This window comes from Pelecanus crispus, chromosome 2 (genome assembly GCF_030463565.1).
Source record: "Pelecanus crispus isolate bPelCri1 chromosome 2, bPelCri1.pri, whole genome shotgun sequence".
NCBI lineage: Eukaryota > Metazoa > Chordata > Aves > Pelecaniformes > Pelecanidae > Pelecanus > Pelecanus crispus.
Window position 1 is genome coordinate 126,349,091 of NC_134644.1, and position 23,008 is coordinate 126,372,098.

The window sequence follows — 23,008 nt, forward strand, 5'->3', positions numbered from 1 at the left end:
GCACAACATACTTAAGTTGGCATGGCAAGAGTCATAGAGCAACTATAGCATGTCCATGCTGTAGCATGTGTCCCATCAAAGAGTATGAGAAAACAGGGTAATAACACAGGAAAATAGTCTAGAAAATGGGGTAGTAGAAGGACTCTTTAGAAAAAGTTACATTCATAAATCCAGTATAACAACAGTACTGTCAGAGGGCTTCATGCAAGCAGCTCTAGAGGTCTGTAAATGTACGATGCACAGGTATTGCTTCCAAGGTGATTTCCAAGGTATCAATTTCTGTACTTTTTTCTCCCTGCACAACCACCTTTATTGACTTCTTACTGGCCTGTCTCACTTTTGCTTGGATGTTGCTTTCCAAGGACACAGTTTCTTGAGGAGGGCATTCTGTAGCACTTAGCATCTCCTGGCAGCATTTTGGATAGCTTTGAAAGCATTCAAAAGTATCACTGCGCTTTTCGCAGGGGAAGTAAGAACATTCTTCCACAATTGGCAGAGAATTACAGCTGGATTCATTTTTGCCCTTAAATGTTCTCAGGCTGGTGTTCAAAGCTGATCTGTAGTTCTGCGGTGTCTTGACACAAAAACATCTCCTGATGCATAACTGTTGAAGGACTGTGAAATCTTTGGTGATGGTGTTTCGGAAATTGGGCTTCAGGAGTAGATAGATAACTGGATTGTAGAGTGTGGAGGACTTCGCAAAGACAGCTGGCACAGCGAAGGCTAATGGAGGAATCTTATCTATTGATCCAAAAGCTGCCCACATGGCAATGATGGCATAAGGGCTCCAGGCAGCAAAAAATCCAATGCACACTGCAACACTCAGCTTGCAAAGAAAAAGAGAAAAGAGTGAGTTAAAAAATTGCATGCATGAGAAAATTAGCCACCAAAATAGTATATACATAAAAATACCACCTGATTGATCCCCCTTGTCAAAAGTCTCCCCAAGTCTTCCATCATACTTCAACTGCTCTCCAAATGCATATTTTTCTAGCAACTTTATTCTGGCTGAAACTTACTTCTACCTGAAACTTTCAGAGTTAAAATGTGTCAGCTCTTACATTTCTCTTCTTCACTAAAGTACCATGAAAACTCTTTTTAGACCAAGAAGGAAGCCAACCTAAAGAAAAAGATACCATTCTGGGGAAACACTTGTCTAGATTGCAAAGCCATTCTTATCTACTGTCTAATTCATGAGTAATACTGGTTTTCCTGACTACAGATGTCTTCCATAATTTTACTGTTTGTGCTCAACTGGAGCCACATACAGACATCTGACAGCAGAAAGCTGGATTAATCCTGAAGGCGAATCAAATTAATGAATTTAACTTAACTCCTACTTCACAATTTTTTGTCCTAATAAACTCTATGAAGAACGCTTTGATAGACCTTTTTAAAAAAACAAAATGAAAATAAACACCAAACACCAGACAAAAACAATAGTTTTTTTGTATAAATTATCACAGAAATATGTAAAATGCAAGAATAAGTATCAGATCTGCAATAAACATAAATCTTGAGAAATCTAAAGTAAACTGTAAGCGTTAGCATGTATAGGAAGACTAACCTGCTGGGCATCATTCTAAGCACTGTTTATAACTGAAGTGCACATATGCTTCATAGACAGAAACAGTCTTTTTTAAAGACTTTTCTTTTAAAGACAGTGGATGAGGGAAAGGCTGTGGATGTCATCTACCTGGACTTCAGTAAAGCCTTTGACACCATCTCCAACAGCATTCTCCTAAGGAAGCTGGCGGCTCATGGCCTAGGCAGGTGTACTCTTCGCTGGGTAAACAACTGGCTGGATGGCCAAGCCCAGACAGTTGTGGTGAATGGACTTAAATCCAGTCGGTGACCAGTTACAAGCGGTGTTCCCCAGGGCTCAGTTTTGGGGCCAGCCTTGTTTAATATCTTTATCAATGATCTGGATGAGGGGATTGAGTGCACCCTCAGTAAGTTTGCAGATGACACTAAATTGGGTGGGAGTGTCGATCTGCTGGAGGGTAGGAAGGTCCTGCAGAGGGATCTGGACAGGCTGGACTGATGGGCCGCGGCCAGCTGTATGAGGTTCAACAAGGCCAAGTGCCGGGTCCTGCACTTGGGTCACAACAACCCCATGCAACGCTACAGGCTTGGGGAAGAGTGGCTGGAAAGCTGCCTGGCCGAAAAGGACCTGGGGGTTTTGGTCAACAGCTGGCTGAACATGAGCCAGCAGTGTGCCCAGGTGGCCAAGAAGGCCAACAGCATCCTGGCTTGTCTCAGGAATAGCGTGGCCAGCAGGAGCAGGTAGGTGATTGTTCCCCTGTACTCGGCACTGGTGAGGCCACACCTTGAATACTGTGTTCGGTTTTGACCCCTCAGTACAAGAAAGACATTGAGGTGCTGGAGTGTGTTCAGAGAAGGGCAACAAAGCTGGTGAAGTGTCTGGAGCACAGGCCTTATGAGGAGCGGCTGAGGGAACTGGGATTGTTTAGTCTGGAGAAAAGGAGGCTGAGGGGAGACCTTATCGCTCTCTACAACTACCTGAAAGGAGGGTGTAGTGAGGTGGGTGTTGGTCTCTTCTCCCATGTAGTTAGCGACAGGACAAGAGGAAATGGGCTCAAGCTGCACCAGGGGAGGTTTAGGTTGGATATTAGGAAAAATTTCTTCATGGAAAGAGTGGTCAAGCATTGGAAGCGGCTTCCCAGAGAGGTGTTGGAGTCACCATCCCTGGAAGTGTTCGAAAAAACGGGTAGATGTGACACCCTGGGACATGGTTTAGTGAGCATGGTAGTGTTGGGTTGATGGTTGGACTGATGATCTTAGAGGTCGTTTCCAATCTTAATGATTCCTAGTTTTTATTTTCATTAAAAAATAATGCAGCCACCAAGCCAGGAAACATGAAATTATTACTCTACCTTTAATTGGTTTAGTGGTAGACTTGGTAGTGTTACGTTAATGATTGGACTGGATGATGTTAAAGGTCTTTTCCAACCTAAACAATTCTATGATTCTAAGAATATTCATGCTCTTCAAGAAGCTTCACAAGTCCATTCTTGCCAAAAGCATGTATTTCCAAATAAGGAAGACATTAGAGAATCCATTCAATTTAGAGTAGTATTGGATCCAAGGGACAGAAGAAAATACATAAGGAAAGTACTTTTGTTCTCAGCTGCTAATTGTGCCACCTGCCTGAGCTGCCCTATGCAAGTGGGAGTACAGAGCTGCTAACTAGCTCAGTTAACTGCAAATCCACCACTTTTCTCAGTGAGGCTCTGGCTATAGATTCAAGGTTGCAAAAATCATGGGGATTTTTATTGAGAGATGACATTGTTGTGTTCAGAGTGAGAATGAAAGAGGCCCTGAGCACTAACAACAGAGGAACACACATTAGACTCTTTTAAGGCATAGAGAGCTCCTTCATAAGCTATTATTTTCTCCCTAAGTTTAATAGTCTCACAAATTTTATTTTGCAAGAAGAAATGCATATGATTGCCAAGAAATATATACCATGAGTTTTACGAGGAATTTCTGTGGTATTTAACTGCTTTTTTCTATTAGGCTAAAATCTGTTTATGAATTTGTGTATGTCTCTAGAAAGCCATCCACTGCAATAATAGTGGAAAAAATGGGAAAATGGGAAATTTCCCATTTATGGGTGATAACCGTTTAGAGCTCACATGAAATCCAAAGTTAAAGTCATTTGACAAAATTGAGAAAGAAGGTATTTTGACAGTATGAGACTAGTTAAGAAATGATGAAGAGGCAAATCCACAAGATGGGGTGAACTTAATTTTTCTCTTTGTTTCCATAGCATTCTATTTCTTTACATCAGCTGAAGGTCTGGCTCTATGGATATGCTGGTGCCGTATGCATGGGTTTTTTTAATCCTCAACTGTCCATGGTCAGTATTCAAGACTGAAACTAAAAGCAGTCTCTATAGCAAGTAATATGCCTTGGCCCTTTAGAATCGCATTAAGAAGAAATGGACATTAGAATTAATTGGTGCATTTCCCAGATGGCTTATTTATAGTAGCAATTAATCTTTGGGATTGTGGTAGGCTTTACATTGTTCCTATGAAAAGACATTTTGGCACATATTTTCAAGGAGCTCTCAGCCAACTTCCCAAACTGGATCAATTCAGTTTCTAGAGCAAGGAGGGGATTAATTTTGCATAACTCGAGCTATCCAAAAACTTATATGCTAATTCTAAGCCAGTCTAGGTTCTTTATAATGTCAAAGGAAAGAGAGACATATTTCCTCAAAGCAATTGATATCATTCAAAGATCTATGTCTAAAATGGTTGTGATGGATTGCTCTCAGGTCTTTGTCACGGACAATTTTGAGGATGTACTTAAGACAACTAACTTTTAGTGGAGTGCAATTAGGCAAAAGGAACGCCCTTTGAGATATTTAAGCATATCAACATATACATACATGAATGTAGAAAGAGACTTTGTTATTATTATTAGGGAGTGTTTTGACTGTATAGAGCTTGACAGTGGTGATGACAAGGTAGAGTGCTTATGGGTAAGGATGAGGGGGAAGGCCAGCAAGGTGGATGTCCTGTTGGGAGTCTGCTATAGACCACCCAACCAGGATGTAGAGGTAGAAGAGGCATTCTATAAGCGGCTGGCAGAAGTCTCGCAATCACTAGCCCTTGTTCTCGTGGGGGACTTCAACTTGCCGGACATCTGCTGGAATTACAACACAGCAGAGAGGCAGCAGTCTTGGAAGTTCCTAGACCGTGTGGGGGATAACTATCTAATGCAGCTGGTAAGCGAGCCTACCAGGGGAGGTGCCTCGCTTGACCTGCTCTTTACTAACAGAGAAGGGCTTGTGGGAGATGTCATGGTCGGAGGCCGTCTTGGGTTTAGTGACCACAATATGATAGAGTTCTCGATTCTGGGCAATGCCAAGAGGAGGGGCAGCAAAACTGTTACCATGGACTTCCGGAGGGCAGACTTTGCCCTCTTCAGGACCCTGGTTGGGAAAGTCCCTTGGGAGGCAGTCCTGAAAGGCAAAGGGGTCCAGGAAGGCTGGGCCTTCTTCAAGAAGGAAGTCTTAAGGGCGCAGAAGTGGGCTGTGCCCGTGTGCTGTAAGACCAACCGGCGGGGGAAAACGACCAGCCTGGCTGAATAGGGAGCTTTTACGGGGACTCAGGGAAAAAAGGAGAGTCTACCGCCTTTGGAAGAAGGGGCGGGCAACTCAGGAGGAGTACAGTGATCTTATTAGATCACGCAGGGAGGAAATTAGAAAAGCAAAAGCCCAGCAAGAAGTTAATCTAGCCAATGCTGTAAAAGATAATACAAAATGCTTTTATAAGTACATTAGCAATAAAAGGAGAGCCAAGAAGGATCTCCATCCCTTGCTGGATGTGGGGGGGAACATTGTCACCAAGGACAAGGAAAAGGCTGAGGTACTTAATGCGTTCTTTGCCTCTGTGTTCAACAGCCATACCAGTCATCCCCAGGGTACTCAGGCCCCTGAGCTAGAGGATAGGGATGGGGACCAGAATGGAGCCCTCATAGTCCAGGAGGAAGCAGTTAACGACCTGCTATGCCACCTGGACGCTCACAAGTCTGTGGGGCCAGATGGGATCCACCCGAGAGTACTGAGGGAGCTGGCAGAGGAGCTCGCCAAGCCACTTTCCATCATCTATCAGCAGTCCTGGTTAACAGGGGAGGTCCCTGATGACTGGAGGCTTGCCAACGTGACGCCCATCTACAAGAAGGGATGGAAGGAGGACCCGGGAAACTACAGCTTCTCAGCCTGACCTCGGTGCCGGGAAAGATTATGGAGCGGTTCATATTGAGTGAACTCAACAGGTAAGTGCAGGTCAACCAGGGGATCAGGCCCAGCCAGCATGGGTTCATGAAAGGCAGGTCCTGCTTGACCAACCTGATCTCCTTTTATGACCTGGTGACCCACCTGGTAGATGAAGAAAAGGCTGTGGATGTCACTTACCTGGACTTTGGCAAAGCTTTTGAAACTGTCTCCCATAATATTCTCCTTGGGAAGCTGGCAGCTCATGGCTTGGATGGGCGTACTCTTCGCTGGGTAAAAAACTGGCTGGGTGGCCGAGCCCAGAGGGTTGTGGTAAATGGAGTTAAGTCCAGTTAGCAGCCGGTCATGACCGGTGTTCCCCAGGGCTCAGTTTTGGGGCCAGCCTTGTTTAATATCTTTATCAATGATCTGGATGAGGGGATTGAGTGCACCCTCAGTAAGTTTGCAGATGACACTAAATTGGGTGGGAGTGTCGATCTGCTGGAGGGTAGGAAGGTCCTGCAGAGGGACCTGGACAGGCTGGACCGATGGGCCGAGGCCGACTGTATGAGGTTTAACAAGGCCAAGTGCTGGGTCCTGCACTTGGGTCACAACAACCCCATGCAACGCTACAGGCTTGGGGAAGAGTGGCTGGAAAGCTGCCTGGCCGAAAAGGACCTGGGGGTTTTGGTCAACAGCTGGCTGAACATGAGCCAGCAGTGTGCCCAGGTGGCCAAGAAGGCCAACAGCATCCTGGCTTGTCTCAGGAATAGGGTGGCCAGCAGGACTAGGGAGGTGATTGTTCCCCTGTACTCGGCACTGGTGAGGCCGCACCTGGAATACTGTGTCCAGTTTTGGGGTCCTCAGTACAAGAAAGACATTGAGGTGCTGGAGTGTGTTCAGAGAAGGGCAGCAAAGCTGGTGAAGTGTCTGGAGCACAGGCCTTATGAGGAGCAGCTGAGGGAACTGGGGTTGTTTAGCCTAGAGAAGAGGAGGCTGAGGGGAGACCTTATCGCTCTCTACAACTACCTGAAAGGAGATTGTAGTGAGGTGGGTGTTGGTCTCTTCTCCCATGTAGTTAGCGACAGGACAAGAGGAAATGGGCTCAAGCTGCACCAGGGGAGGTTTAGGTTGGATATTAGGAAAAATTTCTTCATGGAAAGAGTGGTCAAGCATTGGAAGCTGCTTCCCAGAGAGGTGTTGGAGTCACCATCCCTGGAAGTGTTCCAAAAACGGGTAGATGTGGCACTTCGGGACATGGTTTAGTCTAGTCTACCCTTAATTGGTTTAGTGTGGATTTGGTAATGTTAGGTTGATGGTTGGACTGGATGATCTTAAAGGTCTTTTCCAACCTAAACGATTCTATGACTCTATGATCACGTCAGAGTGCAGATGCTGCTGGGATAATACTAGCAAACTCTACAAGAGGGAACTGGTACAAATGTGCCACAGTCTTGCCCATATCACCTTTTAGGAACAGTCCCTGGTTTGTGCTATCCCCTGGTCTGTGCCCAGGCATGGATAAAAACCACAGAAGGGAGCATGCCAACAACTAAACAACAGGGCAATCAGTGGGCCAGTGCTTGTGATCCTTGGCCTTCTTTTCTTTGACAATACAGAAATTACCACTGTTTCCTGCTACAACTCCTCAGATTCATCTGCTTTTATCTGCTGCCTTTTGTTTCCTAATTTGATTGGAAGGCATCTGGGTTTCCAGTTTCCTGGGTCTGCACTCCTATAGCATCTAACAATACCAGCTCCTTTGCATTCTAGTGACTTTTTTTTTCACAACAAAATAATTTTCATATACTCTAAAATTCAAGGAAACAGGTGTGTACCTTACACCTGTGATACTAGACTGCCCTAAGGATTCAAGACTGGTTTACATCAACCAGTATTTCAAATAAGTGACAATTTCAATATAGGTAAAAAATTATGAATGTTAAGATATTAAGAGTCATTGCTGATAAATTTCTTACCTTGTCATAGCCCAGCATGGAGCTATAATGGCAAATTTCTAATAGATGCCATGTTTAGATAACAGTGTAATAATTACATAGTGGGCTTGCTTTTTAATTATAAAATATGTAAATACTGAATTATCTATATGTCTGTCATGTAGTGTGTAATTTCAGCAAGCTTTAATGGAGACCATGTAGATTCTTTAGATCATTCAGTCCTTAGCATCTACAGCTCAGAACATATGTCACTATTTTATCACCTGCCTACAATTTCAAACTCGACAGTTGACAGTGTGTCAATTATCTGCAAATTCCACTAAATCAGTACGAGCTGCAGAGCCTGAAGAACTCCTGTTCAGGTCTCCAAAAATAATGCAGTAGCTTCAATGTTACAGCTAACCTCTATGTTTAAAAATTTCATCTACAGAAGAATAATATTGTCCAGAAATATGCACAGAATTTGAGAATATATTATGAGAGCTGTGTAATATTTTTTTTCACTACACTTTACCTTCACTATAATGAACTCCCTTGGGGCTCGGATGAATGTTTGATATATCAACATGTTCACTATAGCAAAGAAGATCTAGCAAATTCTTCTATCTAGATAATAAACTGACTAAAAAATATCCACTTTCAACCGATTATTATATACCTGTATGGAGAGTACAACATTATTGCTCAAGATTATCAGCATTATCAAGAATATCAGCAAGAAGGAGCAATGTACAGAAGGCATGGAAAGGAGAGTTTCTAGTCAAGTTCAAGAAAGAGCCATGGACATGTTAGTTAGGTCAGTGAGTTAGGCCACGGCCCTATAAAACCCTGTGCCCCTACGGATCTTTTACGAAGAGCAGAACAATTGTAGCCTGTAGGCACAGACGAGGTAAACCTGCATGCTGTCAGGGCCAGGCCATCCAGCATGCCTGAGGCCAGCGCTAGGAACAGGCAGGGAAGCAGTGTTTCAGTGTATTCAGCATCTTGCGTGTCTGGACTTGAAGTATCTCTATGTACAACAGAGAACCTTGCTGGCATACAGACGTTCCTGGTACAAAATTCTTAATAAAGGATACTTTGCTGTAATAAGAAAGAGAGTTTAGAATAGAAAGTTAGAAGTACATTTTCTGCTTCTTAAGAAAAATATTGCAAAAAGTTTTTGAATAAGAAGTCTTGAGCATTAATGAATTAGAAGAATCAAGCCTTCCTGAGATGATGTTGTTTAAATAGAGAGGACTGCATGTTGTCCTTCCTGTCAATCTTATATGGTCTATCATTTGTCTCTTCTGTAGAACCTTTTGCTTACTTTGGCAGCCAAATTCATTCTTGTCTGCAAAACAGAAAACAATATTTGCAGCAAGTGCTTAACTTTTCTCAATTTATTTATGTGATATGCTTATTGCAGCACAGCCTTAAAGGATTATCAGTTCCCAGAGGCTGCAACGAAGGACAAATGGGCTCTCAGAAGGCAATTAGATAAAGCTATTATGAAGCCAATAAAATGATACTTTTGTCTTTCCTTTCACTTTTAAAGGCATTGCTATGGGTGAAGCTATTCTTCTAAGAATAGAACATTTTTCCTACAAATTGTTCCTGACAGGGTAAATGCAAATATTTTCAAAATCTGTGAGACTTAGTCCAAATGCATGCTTATAAGCAGCAAATTAATTCCACTGATTTTTTATGCCTCAAGGGACTATTACAACCTCTACTTTGTTTTACTACAAAATAATAAACCAGTGAGCCAATGCATTGCTAAAATAGAGGAAGAAGTAAAAGAAATTAGAAATTCACAGGCTAAGCTTTGAAAGTCATGTCATGAATTTTACTCCTCCCTTCATTCAACAAAGCACAAAAGAGTAAAAAAAACAAGTAAAACCAGTAAACTACTGTTACAGTACTGTGGTTCAGAAAAAAACACCTCATTCGTATTGGTGTCTGCTCTAAAACAAGTCAATGGGCCTCTTTCCAGTGATTACTCTGCTCCCAAGACCTTGGAAAAGACCTTTGGCAGCATTTTTTTAAGCAATCTGGCATTATTTTGTTCACTTATTCTTTTGTACATACTTAGAGACAGCATCTCACTGTATATGCTCAACTTAATGCTGCTGAGTTGTGCAAGATAAAGGTAATTCTTCAACTGTCTTGCTAAAATATAGCAAAAAATATTTTTAATGCTATCTAATTGCTACTGCCCCAAATTTTTTGGTAGCTGTCTATTTTAAAGTGAGTCTTATAATTAGCACATACCTTGCAAAAAGTACGCATAAATGGATATGCCCTCTCCTGCACTCAGGCACTACTACATATTGTCTGTAGCTCTAAACAGAAACAATACTGTAAAGTAGCATAAACATTTTATTTATAATGTGTACATCAGCTATGTGTCTGTAGTGCAAGCTGTTCTCCTTGCATCACGGACTACCTTGGTTGTCATGTAGATGGGATCATTATATGCATCCCAATGAATGAAATACAAAACTAAAGACAGTCTCACTTGTCCTGCCCTAGGGCCACCTAAAGAAGATGAGTGAGGAATATCTAGGCTCTCTCAGAGGATTTCCAGTGCTAGATTTAGGGCCAGATTTCCTCATGGGGGTTTACACCTACAGAGCGTATCTAAAGCTTGTTTCTGCCCTTCCTTGTGTCCTCAGCACAACTTTTTCTATGTCTCATGATTTGCAAAACCAATGTTTTGTTCATAGTCATCATCCACAGGTACACATGCATCACACACAGGACAAAATCCCAGTGAACCTCAATGATTCATGGGAGACAGCCTGTCCCAGGAGTGCCCAGCACCCACCCCTCTCTGCTGAAGTGCCAGGGGAGTTCCTAAATTTCACTGAAGATCTCACCAGTGTATCTTAGGCCAGAGGCCTGGACAAACAGCTAACACAGTTTTATTCTCAGAAACCCAGTGCAGTTAAGAAAGCTGGGAATTAAGCCTTCTCATTGATCTGGGTCACAGATTATAGTAGGAGAACATAAACATATCATTAGTATTCCCTTGGCTTGATAGCTTTACCTCTTTTTTTTTTGATACTGTGGTTTCAGTCTGCTTTTTGAAGGCCATATTTCATCAAAATATAGAAACTGGTACTAAGAGGCCACCATTTTTTTCTTTAGTGTCCTCCTAAGACACCAGGGAGCTATGCACCCCCAAGCAAGGTCTAATAAATGGTGTGCCATGAAGAAACCTCTGCTTCTCCAAAGTTTCTGAGAAGCAGAGTCACCACAGTAATGTCTGAACAGGACAGAGGATGCTACCCCTCTGAGCCAACTAGCTCAGTTGGCATGAAGCATGATGGAGGAAATGGCTCTTGTCCCTTGGTGCAGCCCTTCATCACCTAAGATCTGCTAGTTCATCCACCACCATCTGCCAAGATGCTGCCTGTCCCCTACAGTGGCTCACAAAGATGAAGACAGTTCCTACAAATCACCTGACCCTTCTCCTTACTGGATTTATGTTAGAGGCAGGTAACGTGGACCCCAAACTCAGCCTCTGGATCCTTGAAGACTGCAAGACCCACACACCTGTCGTGGTTTAGCCCCAGCCAGCAACTAAGCACCACGCAGCCACTTGCTCACTCCCCCTACCCCGATGGGATGCAATGTAGAAACTCAGTTTAAGACCAATTAACCTACATGGTGTGCAGATTTGTGTTGTTTCTCTGAAAATCATTGCATTCCTTACTAAGAACAAAATCAGTTTCTTCAATAAACAGTATTAGAAGAGAGATGTGAATTATTTAACCTTCTCCTTTTCAGCCAAATGATACTTCAGTGTTTTAAATCAGGTACTTCAGAGGTACCACAAATTACAGCCACAAAGAAATACAAGCTGAGTACCAGGAGTTTTTATGCAAAGTTATACACAAATTCTGAATCAGAACAAAAACTGAACACAACCTCCCAGGCCAAAGGCTTACCCCTCATGGTTTAAACTGTATGTACTGCAGACAATTCAGAGGTGGTATTTGGACAAATAGTTGATGAGACATGAAGTTACACTCATGGTGGTTTTGCTCCTGCAACATCTAGGGGGAATTAGGATGTGTTTCTGAAATGGCTTAATCTTAAGGAACTCCTGGAGAAGAGGCACTTTTCTACATCTCTACTTGCATTCATAATAATTATCAGTCTTATCTATATGCTCAGAGCATGTTTTCTCCAGAAGCTGGCAAACCCATGCACCTGTGAAGAGATCACATGAGAACAAGTGTCCTCCACATGCATTATAATTGATTTTTATGGCACTATATAATAATAAAAGCAATATCAGCAGTTAGCTAACCTTGCAAATTCACAGGCACAAAAGCACTAATAGCACTATACAGTTCCCATTATGTTTTCTAAAAATCTTGGTACTGTCATTCTAAAATAGCACAGAAAAAACAACTACACACAGATCTTTTAACATGGGAAGCAGATTAGTGATAGTGAATGTTATCTGTATTTTACTGGGTCTTTTTTAATAAAAATATCCAATTACTAATAAACAAATAGACTAAAGGGGCCTAAATTGAACACTATGGCCTGGTTATGTTAATATGGTTTAGGAAAGAGTTAGCCATTTAGCATGCAGGGCAGTACAGATTAAAGGAAACTGCAGGAACTTGGGAAACCTTTACGCTTACAGAGGAATCTGTGGCGTTTTCTTGAAGCCTTGAGGCATAGGCAGCTGCCAAGCAAGAGTTGCTTTAATCATACTTCTGGGCTTAGCTGGATTCTTAAGTGTCTAAGTCCCACTTTAAGTGCCTGAATAATTTTCCGGATTTATCTTTTCAAGACTGAAGCAATGTCCAAGCACTTCAGCTGAGGCTGGATCAGATGGTGGAGGCACAGGTCTCTCAAGTTACAGTGACCTGATGTCAGAGGCAGGACGGAAAAGGCTGGAGGAAGAATGGGCTATAAATTGTCTCTAATTTGACAGGTGCTACAAAGTAGGCTGTATTGCAGCTCAAATCTAGCAGGAAAAGCTACAGGTAAACAAATAATCATTTCAACTACACCACAAAATTGTCATATTTTGGTGTGGATTGTTTTAGCAGAGTTTCTTAAGAAAAAAGAAAACCAAAAATGTCTCTTCTCTCCTCTCTGCTTTTATGAGTTTGACTTAAACCATCCTCTCAGCAGATATCTCCAAGGCATTGTCATGTTTAACTAGTTGTTTTCTGTATTACTATTATTATTATTCCAGGGTGAGATTCTCTGCAGATAAGCAGTCTCAGAGTAACTCAAAGAGTTTACAATCTAACAGTGAAGATCAGAGTAATTTTGAGGGGAAAAAATCAGGGAATAAAAAGAAGAAATACTTGTCAGTACATGATAAGCAGTTCTGCTAGTGTTCCAGCAGCCCCACCAATACCTACCTCTATGATGTACCAGCATGACTTTTTGTCTCAACATCACAAAGGAAATTTTGAAGGACATACTTTTTTCATTTTGCCAGTGTTTATTAGAAGGAACCCAGAAGTATGACAAGTAGCACTGAACATGCATGCACATTTCTGAGTGTTGTGAGTATACGGTGTAACCAGCATCTTGGTCTCACTGAACAGGAGTGTAGAAGTCAATTAGGATAAGCTATGAAGAGTCTTAAAAGTTAATTAAAGAGTTAAAGGACAGTATCCTGTAGTCAAATGAAAGACTTAAGAAAATGAATGTCTACTGAATATCCAGGAGTAGGGCAGGAATATACTTAAGACTTTTAGTTGGGAAATGTTCCATCTAAGAATTATTACAAAGAAAGGGTAGGTAAGACATGGACATAACTCTTTAGTTCTTAAACTGCTTGGATTGAGGAAGATGTTTAGGTAACAAGACCATACAGTAGACAGGAGGATGGTGTTTCCCACAGTGGTCAAAACCAAGATACTCAAAAGGAGAGACAAGGCAGATTAAGATGTCTAGTGCAGCTACACTGCACTTGGTAATCTGGAGGGAGATGTCAGAGAGAGACCAAGTTTGTTAGCATGCAAAAGAGAAAGCAGATCATCTATACAGAACCATATCTGTGAGATACCCAATTGTATTTGCAAATGAGAGTGTCCATATTCCTGAACAGAGAAGATGAGATGACTCCAAGCAGACCAAAGATGACTCCAAGCGAAAAATTGAAGGGTGGTGAGGTACTTAGAAGGACATATCAAACAAATAACTAGAGAAATCAGAGAAGGATTCATTGAAATCAAAACAGAAAGATTTTCTCACTGGAGATAATTAACAGAGTCAAGAGGTAACACTCAAGTCTTTCAAGAGGAACATTATCTAAGGAGTGAAGCACACCTAATGTTAGCTGCAAAGTTCCCCTTCTCATTTTTTGGTATATTAAAAAAATAGATGCTGATCTTCTCCTGGAAAGGACAGAGACATAGTTTGGCAGCAGGCAACAATTTCCACAATTTCCAATACTGTGACCACAGGTTTCATTTTACTGTATAAGCTAGTGAAACACAAACCTTCAGAGGTTTTGGTTCAAAAAGTATTTACAGAAATACACTTTTCTGTGACTTTTGTCCTTTGTTCAGTTATAAACAAGAGAATTTGATCTCTACACTACTATTTAAAATATTTAATGATATAAAGCTTAAGCCTGGATCTCCTCAGATGTCTGTAGCTGGGCAAACAGAATTCACTCACTCAAAACCAGACTGACTTTCATAAGCAATGGTTCAAGAGCATGAGACCCAAACTCACTTCTACACAGTGCTCCAATTTTTAACCTTCTTTTTGATCAAAAGTCTGAAACCTGAGTTTTCACAACTAATGAAGTTCTGTGAGCTTAATTGTCACCCTCCAGAAACAACACAGCTACTATCTGTGTGTTTAGCAACTCATTGCCATGCAGTGAATCTTCACAAGGCAATACTGTTGTCTGAAATGAAAATGCAGTAAGGACCAATTTTCTTTTCCATCTTTATTCCCTCCACAGGAACTTTCTTGGTCCTTAAATGGTGCTGCCCAGCTGTGCCAAAAATGGCTTGCCAAAGACTAACTTTTAAATACCTTGACAGTAATGGTTTGCGCGTTGCTCATCCTTGCGGGGCCGGAGACATGCTGTTTCACTGCTTTCCTGGATTCTTTCACAGTTACCAGAATAAGAGAGTAGGAAGTAACAATTACTCCGCAAGGGAGCATAAAACAGAAAATGAAGAGGACTACGGTGTAAGACATGGCCACGGCATTTACGTTGGTGGAACGCCAGTCAATGCAGCAGGCTGTGCCGTAGGGCTCCGCTCCATACTCTCCCCAGTGAGCTAGGGGAGAACAGGCAAAAATTGCTGCATAAGTCCAAGCACAGGCTATCAAGATTTGTCCATGTTCTCTCCTGAACCTGTTCCCTGGAAGACACAAAACAAGACCAGCGTGGTTGCCATGTCTGCATGGAGTTTCCCATATGCAGGCAGCTGAGCAGGGTAATTAAGAAGGATGACTTTAATAGGTGTTCAAAATATTATAGCATATTGAAGGTTTGTAAGAATAGGGCGTGGTTTGCAACGATTTACAAAAAAATTAGATAGCTGAATTCTCTGATACATGTGGGATACTTAGCACAACATAAATCTGTATGAATAAATCTCTATCAAAATGTATCAACAAACTCTGAAAAAATTAGTTTATGCAGGCCAGCCTTGCTTTCAGATCGGAACTCTTATTCCCTGTTTCCAAATTATCACCCTGACTTAAAAGAGCTTAAAAGCAATCAGTTGCATATATCTAGCCCTATAGTTAATATCAATGATCACAGAAATAAGAATTGTTTAACTGGATGTAAAAGATCTCTATTATAAAAATACTGTCTAGGATATGCAACACAGAAATGGTGGTCTGTGTTCACATGAAAAATTGAGTCATTTAGGACAGAAACATTAGCTTACCGTAAGCTGGAAAACAAATTTTGAGGCAGCACACTGTGCTCAGTAATGTCAGCGTTGAGAGACTGCAGATCCCAAACAGCACCCCACAAAATGCATAGAACAAGCAAATCTGTTTCCCATACAGCCACCTGCCAAATAACCAAGAGAGTTAATTTAATAGATGCTATTCTTCTTTCTTAAATGTAAAACCAAATGGTAGAAATATATTTACAATGGTAGCCTTAAAAATTCAATTAAACTATATGATTAAATTATTTGTTGGTCAATGATCAACTACAAAAGATACTGTCATTTGAAAAAGTTACAGCCAGTAAAGTAATCGTGTCCTGCTTTATTTTTATAATTCACATTTAAGCCTTTTTAATTTTATAAAACAAAGCAGTATATCTTAATGATAATCATTCTGAAAAGAAAACTCAAAATGCTTGTCACTAGTAGGCATAGGCCATAAAATAATATAGCTTATTATTATTTCTGCTATCTTTATATATATTTTTAAAACTAGTTTTCATCAAAACCAACACATTCTCTTGTGAAGGTTCTTCAGAAGAACAAAAATTCTATCTGAATCACTATACATCCTCCCTTTCTATTCAGACACTGGCAGTATTTGCAGTAGCAGTTATCAAAAGCCCTATTCTAGATTTTGAAGACATCATCTCCATTAGTCAATATATTTAGCGATATTTTAACACAGAAAGTAATGTGGTAAAAACTGAGTAATTACTGGATCTTTTTCTCTTATTTTTTATTTTTATGCCAAAATGAGAGAAAACTAGATGGGAGAAGGACAGAGAGAGATTTTTTTCACCTCAAACCAAACACATTTTTTTCAGTTTGGTATAACTGAAAAGAAAAAATTACCCAGGGGTTATGTTAGGTGAAGTGTTCTCAATCTTTTGTTAAATATATTCTACTAATTACACTATTAAACACACATTCCTAGGTTTCTCAGTAAAGTCTTTTGGGAAGCCAAATCAGCACTGCATATTCACATCTGTACAGTTGCAGGACATTCTGCAATGACTGGAATAGACCAAAATATCACAAATACCATCCTATCCCAAACCATGCAGAACAGCTCCTGACAACCAGTTCTGATCTTCCTTCACCTTTTCTAAGTTCCCTTCTCTCAAACACTTTCATGCTGCCTGGGTTGCACAAATACTATCTGAGGTCTAGTAATGAGTTTCCTAAGCCTCCCTAACTTTAAAAGAAGATCAGAAAAAATAGATATTGCACAATGATATGAGGTTGAATTCCTGTGGGGAAAAAAAGGACATAAGTGAGGAAGGAAGAAAGAAGTTCTAAATTCAGGGTGTTGGCTTAAAATTTAATCCAGAACATTACATTCCTATGCACCATCACTACCACTACTTTTGGAGATGATAAGTAAATTCAGGATTTTCTTTTCACGGTACCAAATTTCACTGTCCAACTGAAAAAAAATGAAGCATTTCACTATTACTTGAATAATACTATCCACAAAGAATAAAAGCAGTAGGAAGTGGATGTTTGGGGAAAAAATCTTCTCAGCCCTGCAGAAAGCAGAAAGATGATGACCTCAAAGAGTCATGAATGCTAATTAACACCAGCAGTCCATGAAGCTGCTGTTACAGAGCATACTTCTCTCAAGCCCTCTAATTAATTCCCACTTTTATGGCAAGCAAAGTGGCAGAGTAATTTGATCTTCATCACTGACACAGACCTCCAGAGCCTGCAGAAGATGTTAAATATCATGTGCATCGTGAACAAACCTGTGTGAAAGGCTGGAGGTTACAGCTAGAGGGTACAATGTCAGAGTCATACCAAGGTCACTGATGGCAAGGTTAATAATGAAGTATTCTGCTGGTTTCAACAAATTCTTTTTCTTATAGGAGACATATAGGAGAATACTGTTCCCACACAAGGAACATATTCCTGCAGAGAAACACATAATATGGAGAAAAAGTTACTTTCAGCCATCCTTTTTTTTTTTTTTTTCTGCACAAGAATAATGTGCTGTCATCATAGATAGCATTTATCAGATAAACTTGTCTCTTTTTTATAGTTGTGTTTTCTCTCCTGTATATATCATCTTTAAAAAAAAAAAAAAAAATTCCTGGTTTCTTCCTGTTTTGTCCACAATCTACAAAGATCTAATGAATGATTTTATCCATTAAATTAACTGACCTGCAAAAACCCATTTTTCCTGGAGGAAGCTGGCATTAATTAAGCCAGACAGTATCCATCTGGCGCTGCACACATTTACCCAGTTCCAGGTCTAGAGGTCTCCATTCACTAACCCTTCTTCCTTTCCCTTTGAGGCATTGTCTCAGAGGTGCCTGTTATAGTTCCTAGTAATAGTAGGCAATATAGAGAGAATGCCGAATTATGCATGAAAGAGAAAAATGTAGTTAAGTAATGTCTCTACTGTGTGTAGATAGAACTGTTTTCTCTGGGAATGCCACTTTTACTATGAGACCTGCCAAGAAACTTAAGAAGGCTGCAAGTAGTCTAGTAGAAGACAAGCAATTTGTTCTCTACCTTTAAACTGACAGGACCAAAACCTATGATAGATACACAAAGTTAGATAAGAGTTAGGTGACCGTCGGTTTAGAAGGTCAGGCAACAGTCAAAACCCAGAGTTTTAGGCAGCCTTTTATAGACACACAAGAACAACACTTCCAAACATAAAAGCTTCAAAGGGCCATGAACATGAGAATGCCTAATGGAGGGGCCCTTAATTAATGCCATGTGAAATCAAGCTGTTGAAGAGAGACCAAGTGTGGACCTCACTGCCTGTTAATTCATACCTTTGGAAAAAGCAACACTTTACTTACAGTATATAGGTAAATATTGATAGAGAAATTGAGGTTGCATAGAGACCACAAACCAACACTGGCTTTGAATTATACCCAAAGGAAATATTCCTAATTTAATCATACTCTCAGAGGAAAAAAAATACATAATTTTTCCAAATGTTCTGTAGATTATGGTATTTTCTTATAAGGAAATGGCAGATCAGCAAGTAATGTTAGACACTGATACTAAACTTCTTTCCCTCACTGATCTTAAGTCCATTTAAGATAGTCGTAATTTAAATTCTTCTGGAGAGAGAAAAGATATTCTCCTCGAATTCTTCTCCTGCAAATGTGCAACAATTTTGTTCCAAACATTTTTCTTCCAGGACCTCAAAAATATAACAATGAAAACACAGTAAAAGGCAATCACTTTGTTTAAAATTATTATTTCCATTTTTCTTTCCACATTTTAATATTTTTCAATGTTTCAATTACATTTCAATCTGATTATCACTTGGTACCTCTAAAAGGAACATTATCTAAGCAGTATCAGGTTGGCCGAGGTCAAGGAGCACAGATCATCAGACTATCAGGATATGCTCTCTCACTGTTCCTACTGCAAGATTAATTTTAACCAGAACATAAAAACTGTAGCCACACCAGAGATATCAGTTATACCAAATATCTTCAGTGGCTATACTACAGGAGAGTCAATCATCACACTTTTCTTTAGCAAAAACTCAATTTTATTTTTTGCTTTTATTTCCCATGGTGTCTGTTCTTGTCTGGATTACCAGCTCAAGTCCATACACAGTTTTTTAGCATGCATCAACTGACATTGTAGTAATTTTTGGATCTAGTTGACTGTATGGTCAAAGCCATCGCTGTTCACATACATTTCCATTGTGAAATTTGTGGAGGGAGAGATGGGAAGAGGCTTTATCTGAATTTTTTTTTTTCCTTGTTAAGGACATAATTTTTCTTTCCAGTATTACATGCAACTTTTACAAAATACCAGCCACTGGAAACCACTTTTCCATGTTTCCCATTCCTCCTCATATTAGAAAACAATGGAATAAACTGCTTAGTGAGTTCATGGAAAGTTTTCCAGAGAAGGCTTGACAAATTTTGGCCAGGAATGTTATAAGGGGTCAACAAATGCACTATATGCTCTATCAGGATCACTCCAAGCTCCATTTTCTATGGCCTTGTGAACATACTGCATCTGTCTCCTAAGCAGGGCTCTTCAACAGCTTTGGCATGACTGACAGAGCAGATACTGAAGATACATCCTGAAAAGAGATCCAGTGATCTGAGCGTGGTTGATTATCAAGGGATCCAGAAAGAGAACATTAAAAAGAAAGTTATGAGGCAACACTATGCTGTATGACTAGCTGAACAAAGATGGGAGAGGAGAACAGGGGACAGGCATAGATGAAATTTTTACTATTTTACCAGCAGTGTTGTCAGTAAAGAGGTCTGCATCTTACTGTTGTTGATAGCACATAGGAAACACCAAATCGAAAAATAAAGCTACACCGGAAAATTTCAAGTCCATCTGGCAGGAGAAAAACAGCATGAGGTTTCTGATGAGAAATTACCTTATCATTAGCTGAACCAGCTCTGCAAATTCAGGAGTCTCTAAATTGATATACATTGTCGAGCCAGGCTATAAGTCTCCTCTCAAACTCACCTATCCATATACAGCTATACTCTAAAAGAAATAGGCCTACATTCATTTCATTTTTGCAATCCAAATGTTGAAAAAACATGTTACTCTTTGAAGCATTAGGATGCCAATATTCATTGACAGTCAACGGGGACAAAAGACACAGGTTCACTCTTTTTTAGCGTTATATTTATTTTGCAGTAATCACATACTTCAGGGCTAGTACTGGTTGCCTTAGGGAAAGAAATTTCCACGGAGGATTTTTTTTTTCCTGTTAGGGCATTCATTTGGCTTCTACAATTTTTTTTTTCACCATCATCTGAAGCACCAGATATCCACGCCTACTGACTGAACATAGCCAGGGTGGCCACTGCTCTCGCAGATGTCTGGGTTGCCTTTCCTGGCCTCTGGCTCATGGTTATACTCACCAGTACCTTTAGGATTGGATCTGGATTTTTCTTCTCAGTCAAACCAGGACTATGGAGGATAAATTTGCCTCTTCTCTAACAGCATAGCCACCTCCCCAGAAATCTCACTTTCTAAGGCAGTGACTGGACATTGGACATAAACCTGATTTTCCAGCACCTTTCCTGGTCACGTTATAATTATGGCTTTTGGTATTTTACTTCAGGCATTATGAGGAGTCAGGATATGTTGTTCTATGGTTTGCAACGATGTATGGAAGAGATGCTTTCCTGTTTAGACTTAACAATGATCACACAGATGCTGAGAACTGCCAGGGCCTCAAAAACCAGTGTTCCTGTCCAGCTTTATATTCCTAATACTGAATAAAGTTTTTGTACCTAACATAAATCACAGGTTAGAAACCTTTCAATGATTTTACTCTATGCTTTTTTCCCCTTTTTTATGAATACAGAGAAGTTCATCTGTGTCAGAAACAAACTTGACTTTTACAGTCAATTCTCCTTACCACATCAAATACAGCTAAAGATCTATAAACACACATACCATGAAATCATACTTACCAAATACTATATAACATATTCCAACAACAATATCAGCTGATTCTGTTATTTTGGACTGGAATGTTGAGTTCCCCAAAGATGGGCCCATCTGAAAAACAAAACAGGAGACGGTATTAGAAATTCAGTATCCAAGCAGACACCTGTGAGCTCTCTGCAAGGCTATAAGCTGTTTGGTGGGGAAAGGACAGGGAGTATTTTATTCTATTTTATTTTCTGCATTAATAAATAATCTATCTGAATGCAGGATGCAAAGAGGATGGAGCCAGGCTCCTTTCAATTGTGCCCAGTGCTAGGACCAGAGGCAATGGGCACAAGCTGAAGTACAGGAGGTTCCCTCTGAACATCAGGAAACTTTTTCACTGTGAGGGTGACAAAGCACGGGCACATGTTGCCCAGGAAGGTTGTGGAGTCTCCATCCTTAGAGATACTAAAAAAACCCATCTCAACACAGTCCTGGGCAACTGCGTCCAGGTGGCTCTGCTTGAGGAGGGGGGTTGGACTAGAAGACCTCCGGAAGTCCCTTCCAACCTCAACCATTCTGTGATTCTGTGTAATTTACAGATGAAATTAGCAAAGTATATGAGAGAGTAAAGGGCTGAATGTAAATCAACAGCCCTTCCTTTAGTGTATGGCTCCTGCCAATTCCCTTAAACTATAACAGACTGAACTGTCTCAAATTTCAGGAGTGTGTTATTAAATGTAAAAGAGTCTGTATTTCAGGTATCCTATGTGTCAACTCTGATCATAACTACAGGTGTTAGTATAAAGCCTTCAGCAAGGAGACATGCTATGCAACAGGTCAAGTCAATGGGATATTGCTCAGCTTCTCCTAGCAAAATCCGTTGTGAAGAGAGTTACACTAATGAAAAAGAGCTTCTGTCAACTGTCTTCATGTTGGCGTCACTCAGAAAAAGGCCAGAGTTACCACTTACTGTCCTCTGACATTCCTGTATTCAAGGAGCCTGCTATGGGGTCAGCCCTGTGATGCAGTCCAGACCTTACTGTGCTTGCGGATGAGTGCAGGATCAAAGTGAGGACAGTAACATGTGATAAAATTGCAATACACCTGCTAGAACCAAGCCCAGATATGTAGATGTTCTCACATACAGGGTTTAACATCTTACAATTTAAGGGCAAAGACCTCAGGTGGGGCTGTCTTCTAGCACAGTCAGAAAGAAAGGCTAATTAGCAAAGGCTAATCTTTTTGTTTGTTTGTTTTTCCTCCTCTCACAGATGCTGTTGTTGTGTTGTCTTAACCAGTATTAGAGAGCTTATCTGGAGCTGGTCTTGGCAAACTGAAGTTACCACAAAAGTATGATGACAAAAGCTCAGCAAGATCTTCCAGATATATTCACAGGCCTTTGCCTTGGATAATGGTAAATATATTTCCACTGCCGGTCATTTCTCACTTTCTCTTTGCTCCATTGAGTTTCTTGTTGCAAAGGGAGAGCTCCTGTCTCCTGCCTGATCACTCGGGACAGCAACAGGCTCTCGCTCCATCCCCAGCACAACAGCAGCTCACAGTGAAGCAGCAGCACAGCTTTACACATTTGGCTTGAGGGCAACATGGGAAGCATCAAAGAAAAAGCATCTGGAGAAATGAAGTCATCTTAGCAAACAGCTAAAGCTCCCAGTTCACATACAACTTGAACCCACTGTGTTTTAGCTAACTGGTGTGTATCCACATTAAATAATGAACTTGTAGCTGCATTTTTTTCTTTCAGTGTAATAAGGCAGAATATCTAAATTCAGCTTGTCCATCTTCCCTACAGCTTCCTATAAGCTGCTTATTCTCCCAGTGGTCCATCACTTGTTTCTACATAAAACCCTCTTTCCTCAGTTGCTATAACCCAGGACACCTCCACTGAAACCAAAGGGGCTACATGTTTGTTCAGCAGGTGATCACTCAGGAGGAATTTTAAGCCTAGTGCATAACACTAATAATATTTATATTTTAGTTCTTTTACCAATATTTGTTCCATT

General features: G+C 40.6%; 1 protein-coding gene across 1 annotated transcript; it reads right to left on the reverse strand.

Moving 5' to 3' along the window:
• Positions 1-214: 214 nt before the first annotated feature.
• LOC104031051 (opsin-5) lies at positions 215-21,113 on the reverse strand. Its single transcript, XM_075706411.1, has 5 exons — positions 21,026-21,113; positions 17,345-17,507; positions 15,588-15,715; positions 14,716-15,050; positions 215-826 (listed from the first exon to the last, which is right to left on the reverse strand). The coding sequence occupies exons 1-5, from the start codon at positions 21,111-21,113 to the stop codon at positions 215-217; spliced, it is 1,326 nt and encodes a 441-aa protein (XP_075562526.1).
• Between the last annotated feature and the right edge of the window lie 1,895 nt (positions 21,114-23,008).

What these genes read in the sequence shown, in the direction of transcription:
- LOC104031051 (XM_075706411.1), bottom strand. Translation starts at nt 21,113, where the DNA reads ATGGGCCCATCTTTGGGGAACTCAACATTCCAGTCCAAAATAACAGAA. An exon ending in ACCTCCAGCCTTTCACACAG is followed by an intron (nt 15,716 to 17,344) that starts GTTTGTTCACGA and finishes GTTATTTGGCAG; the next exon opens with GTGGCTGTATGGGAAACAGA. An exon ending in AATTTGTTTTCCAGCTTACG is followed by an intron (nt 15,051 to 15,587) that starts GTAAGCTAATGT and finishes TGTGTCTTCCAG; the next exon opens with GGAACAGGTTCAGGAGAGAA.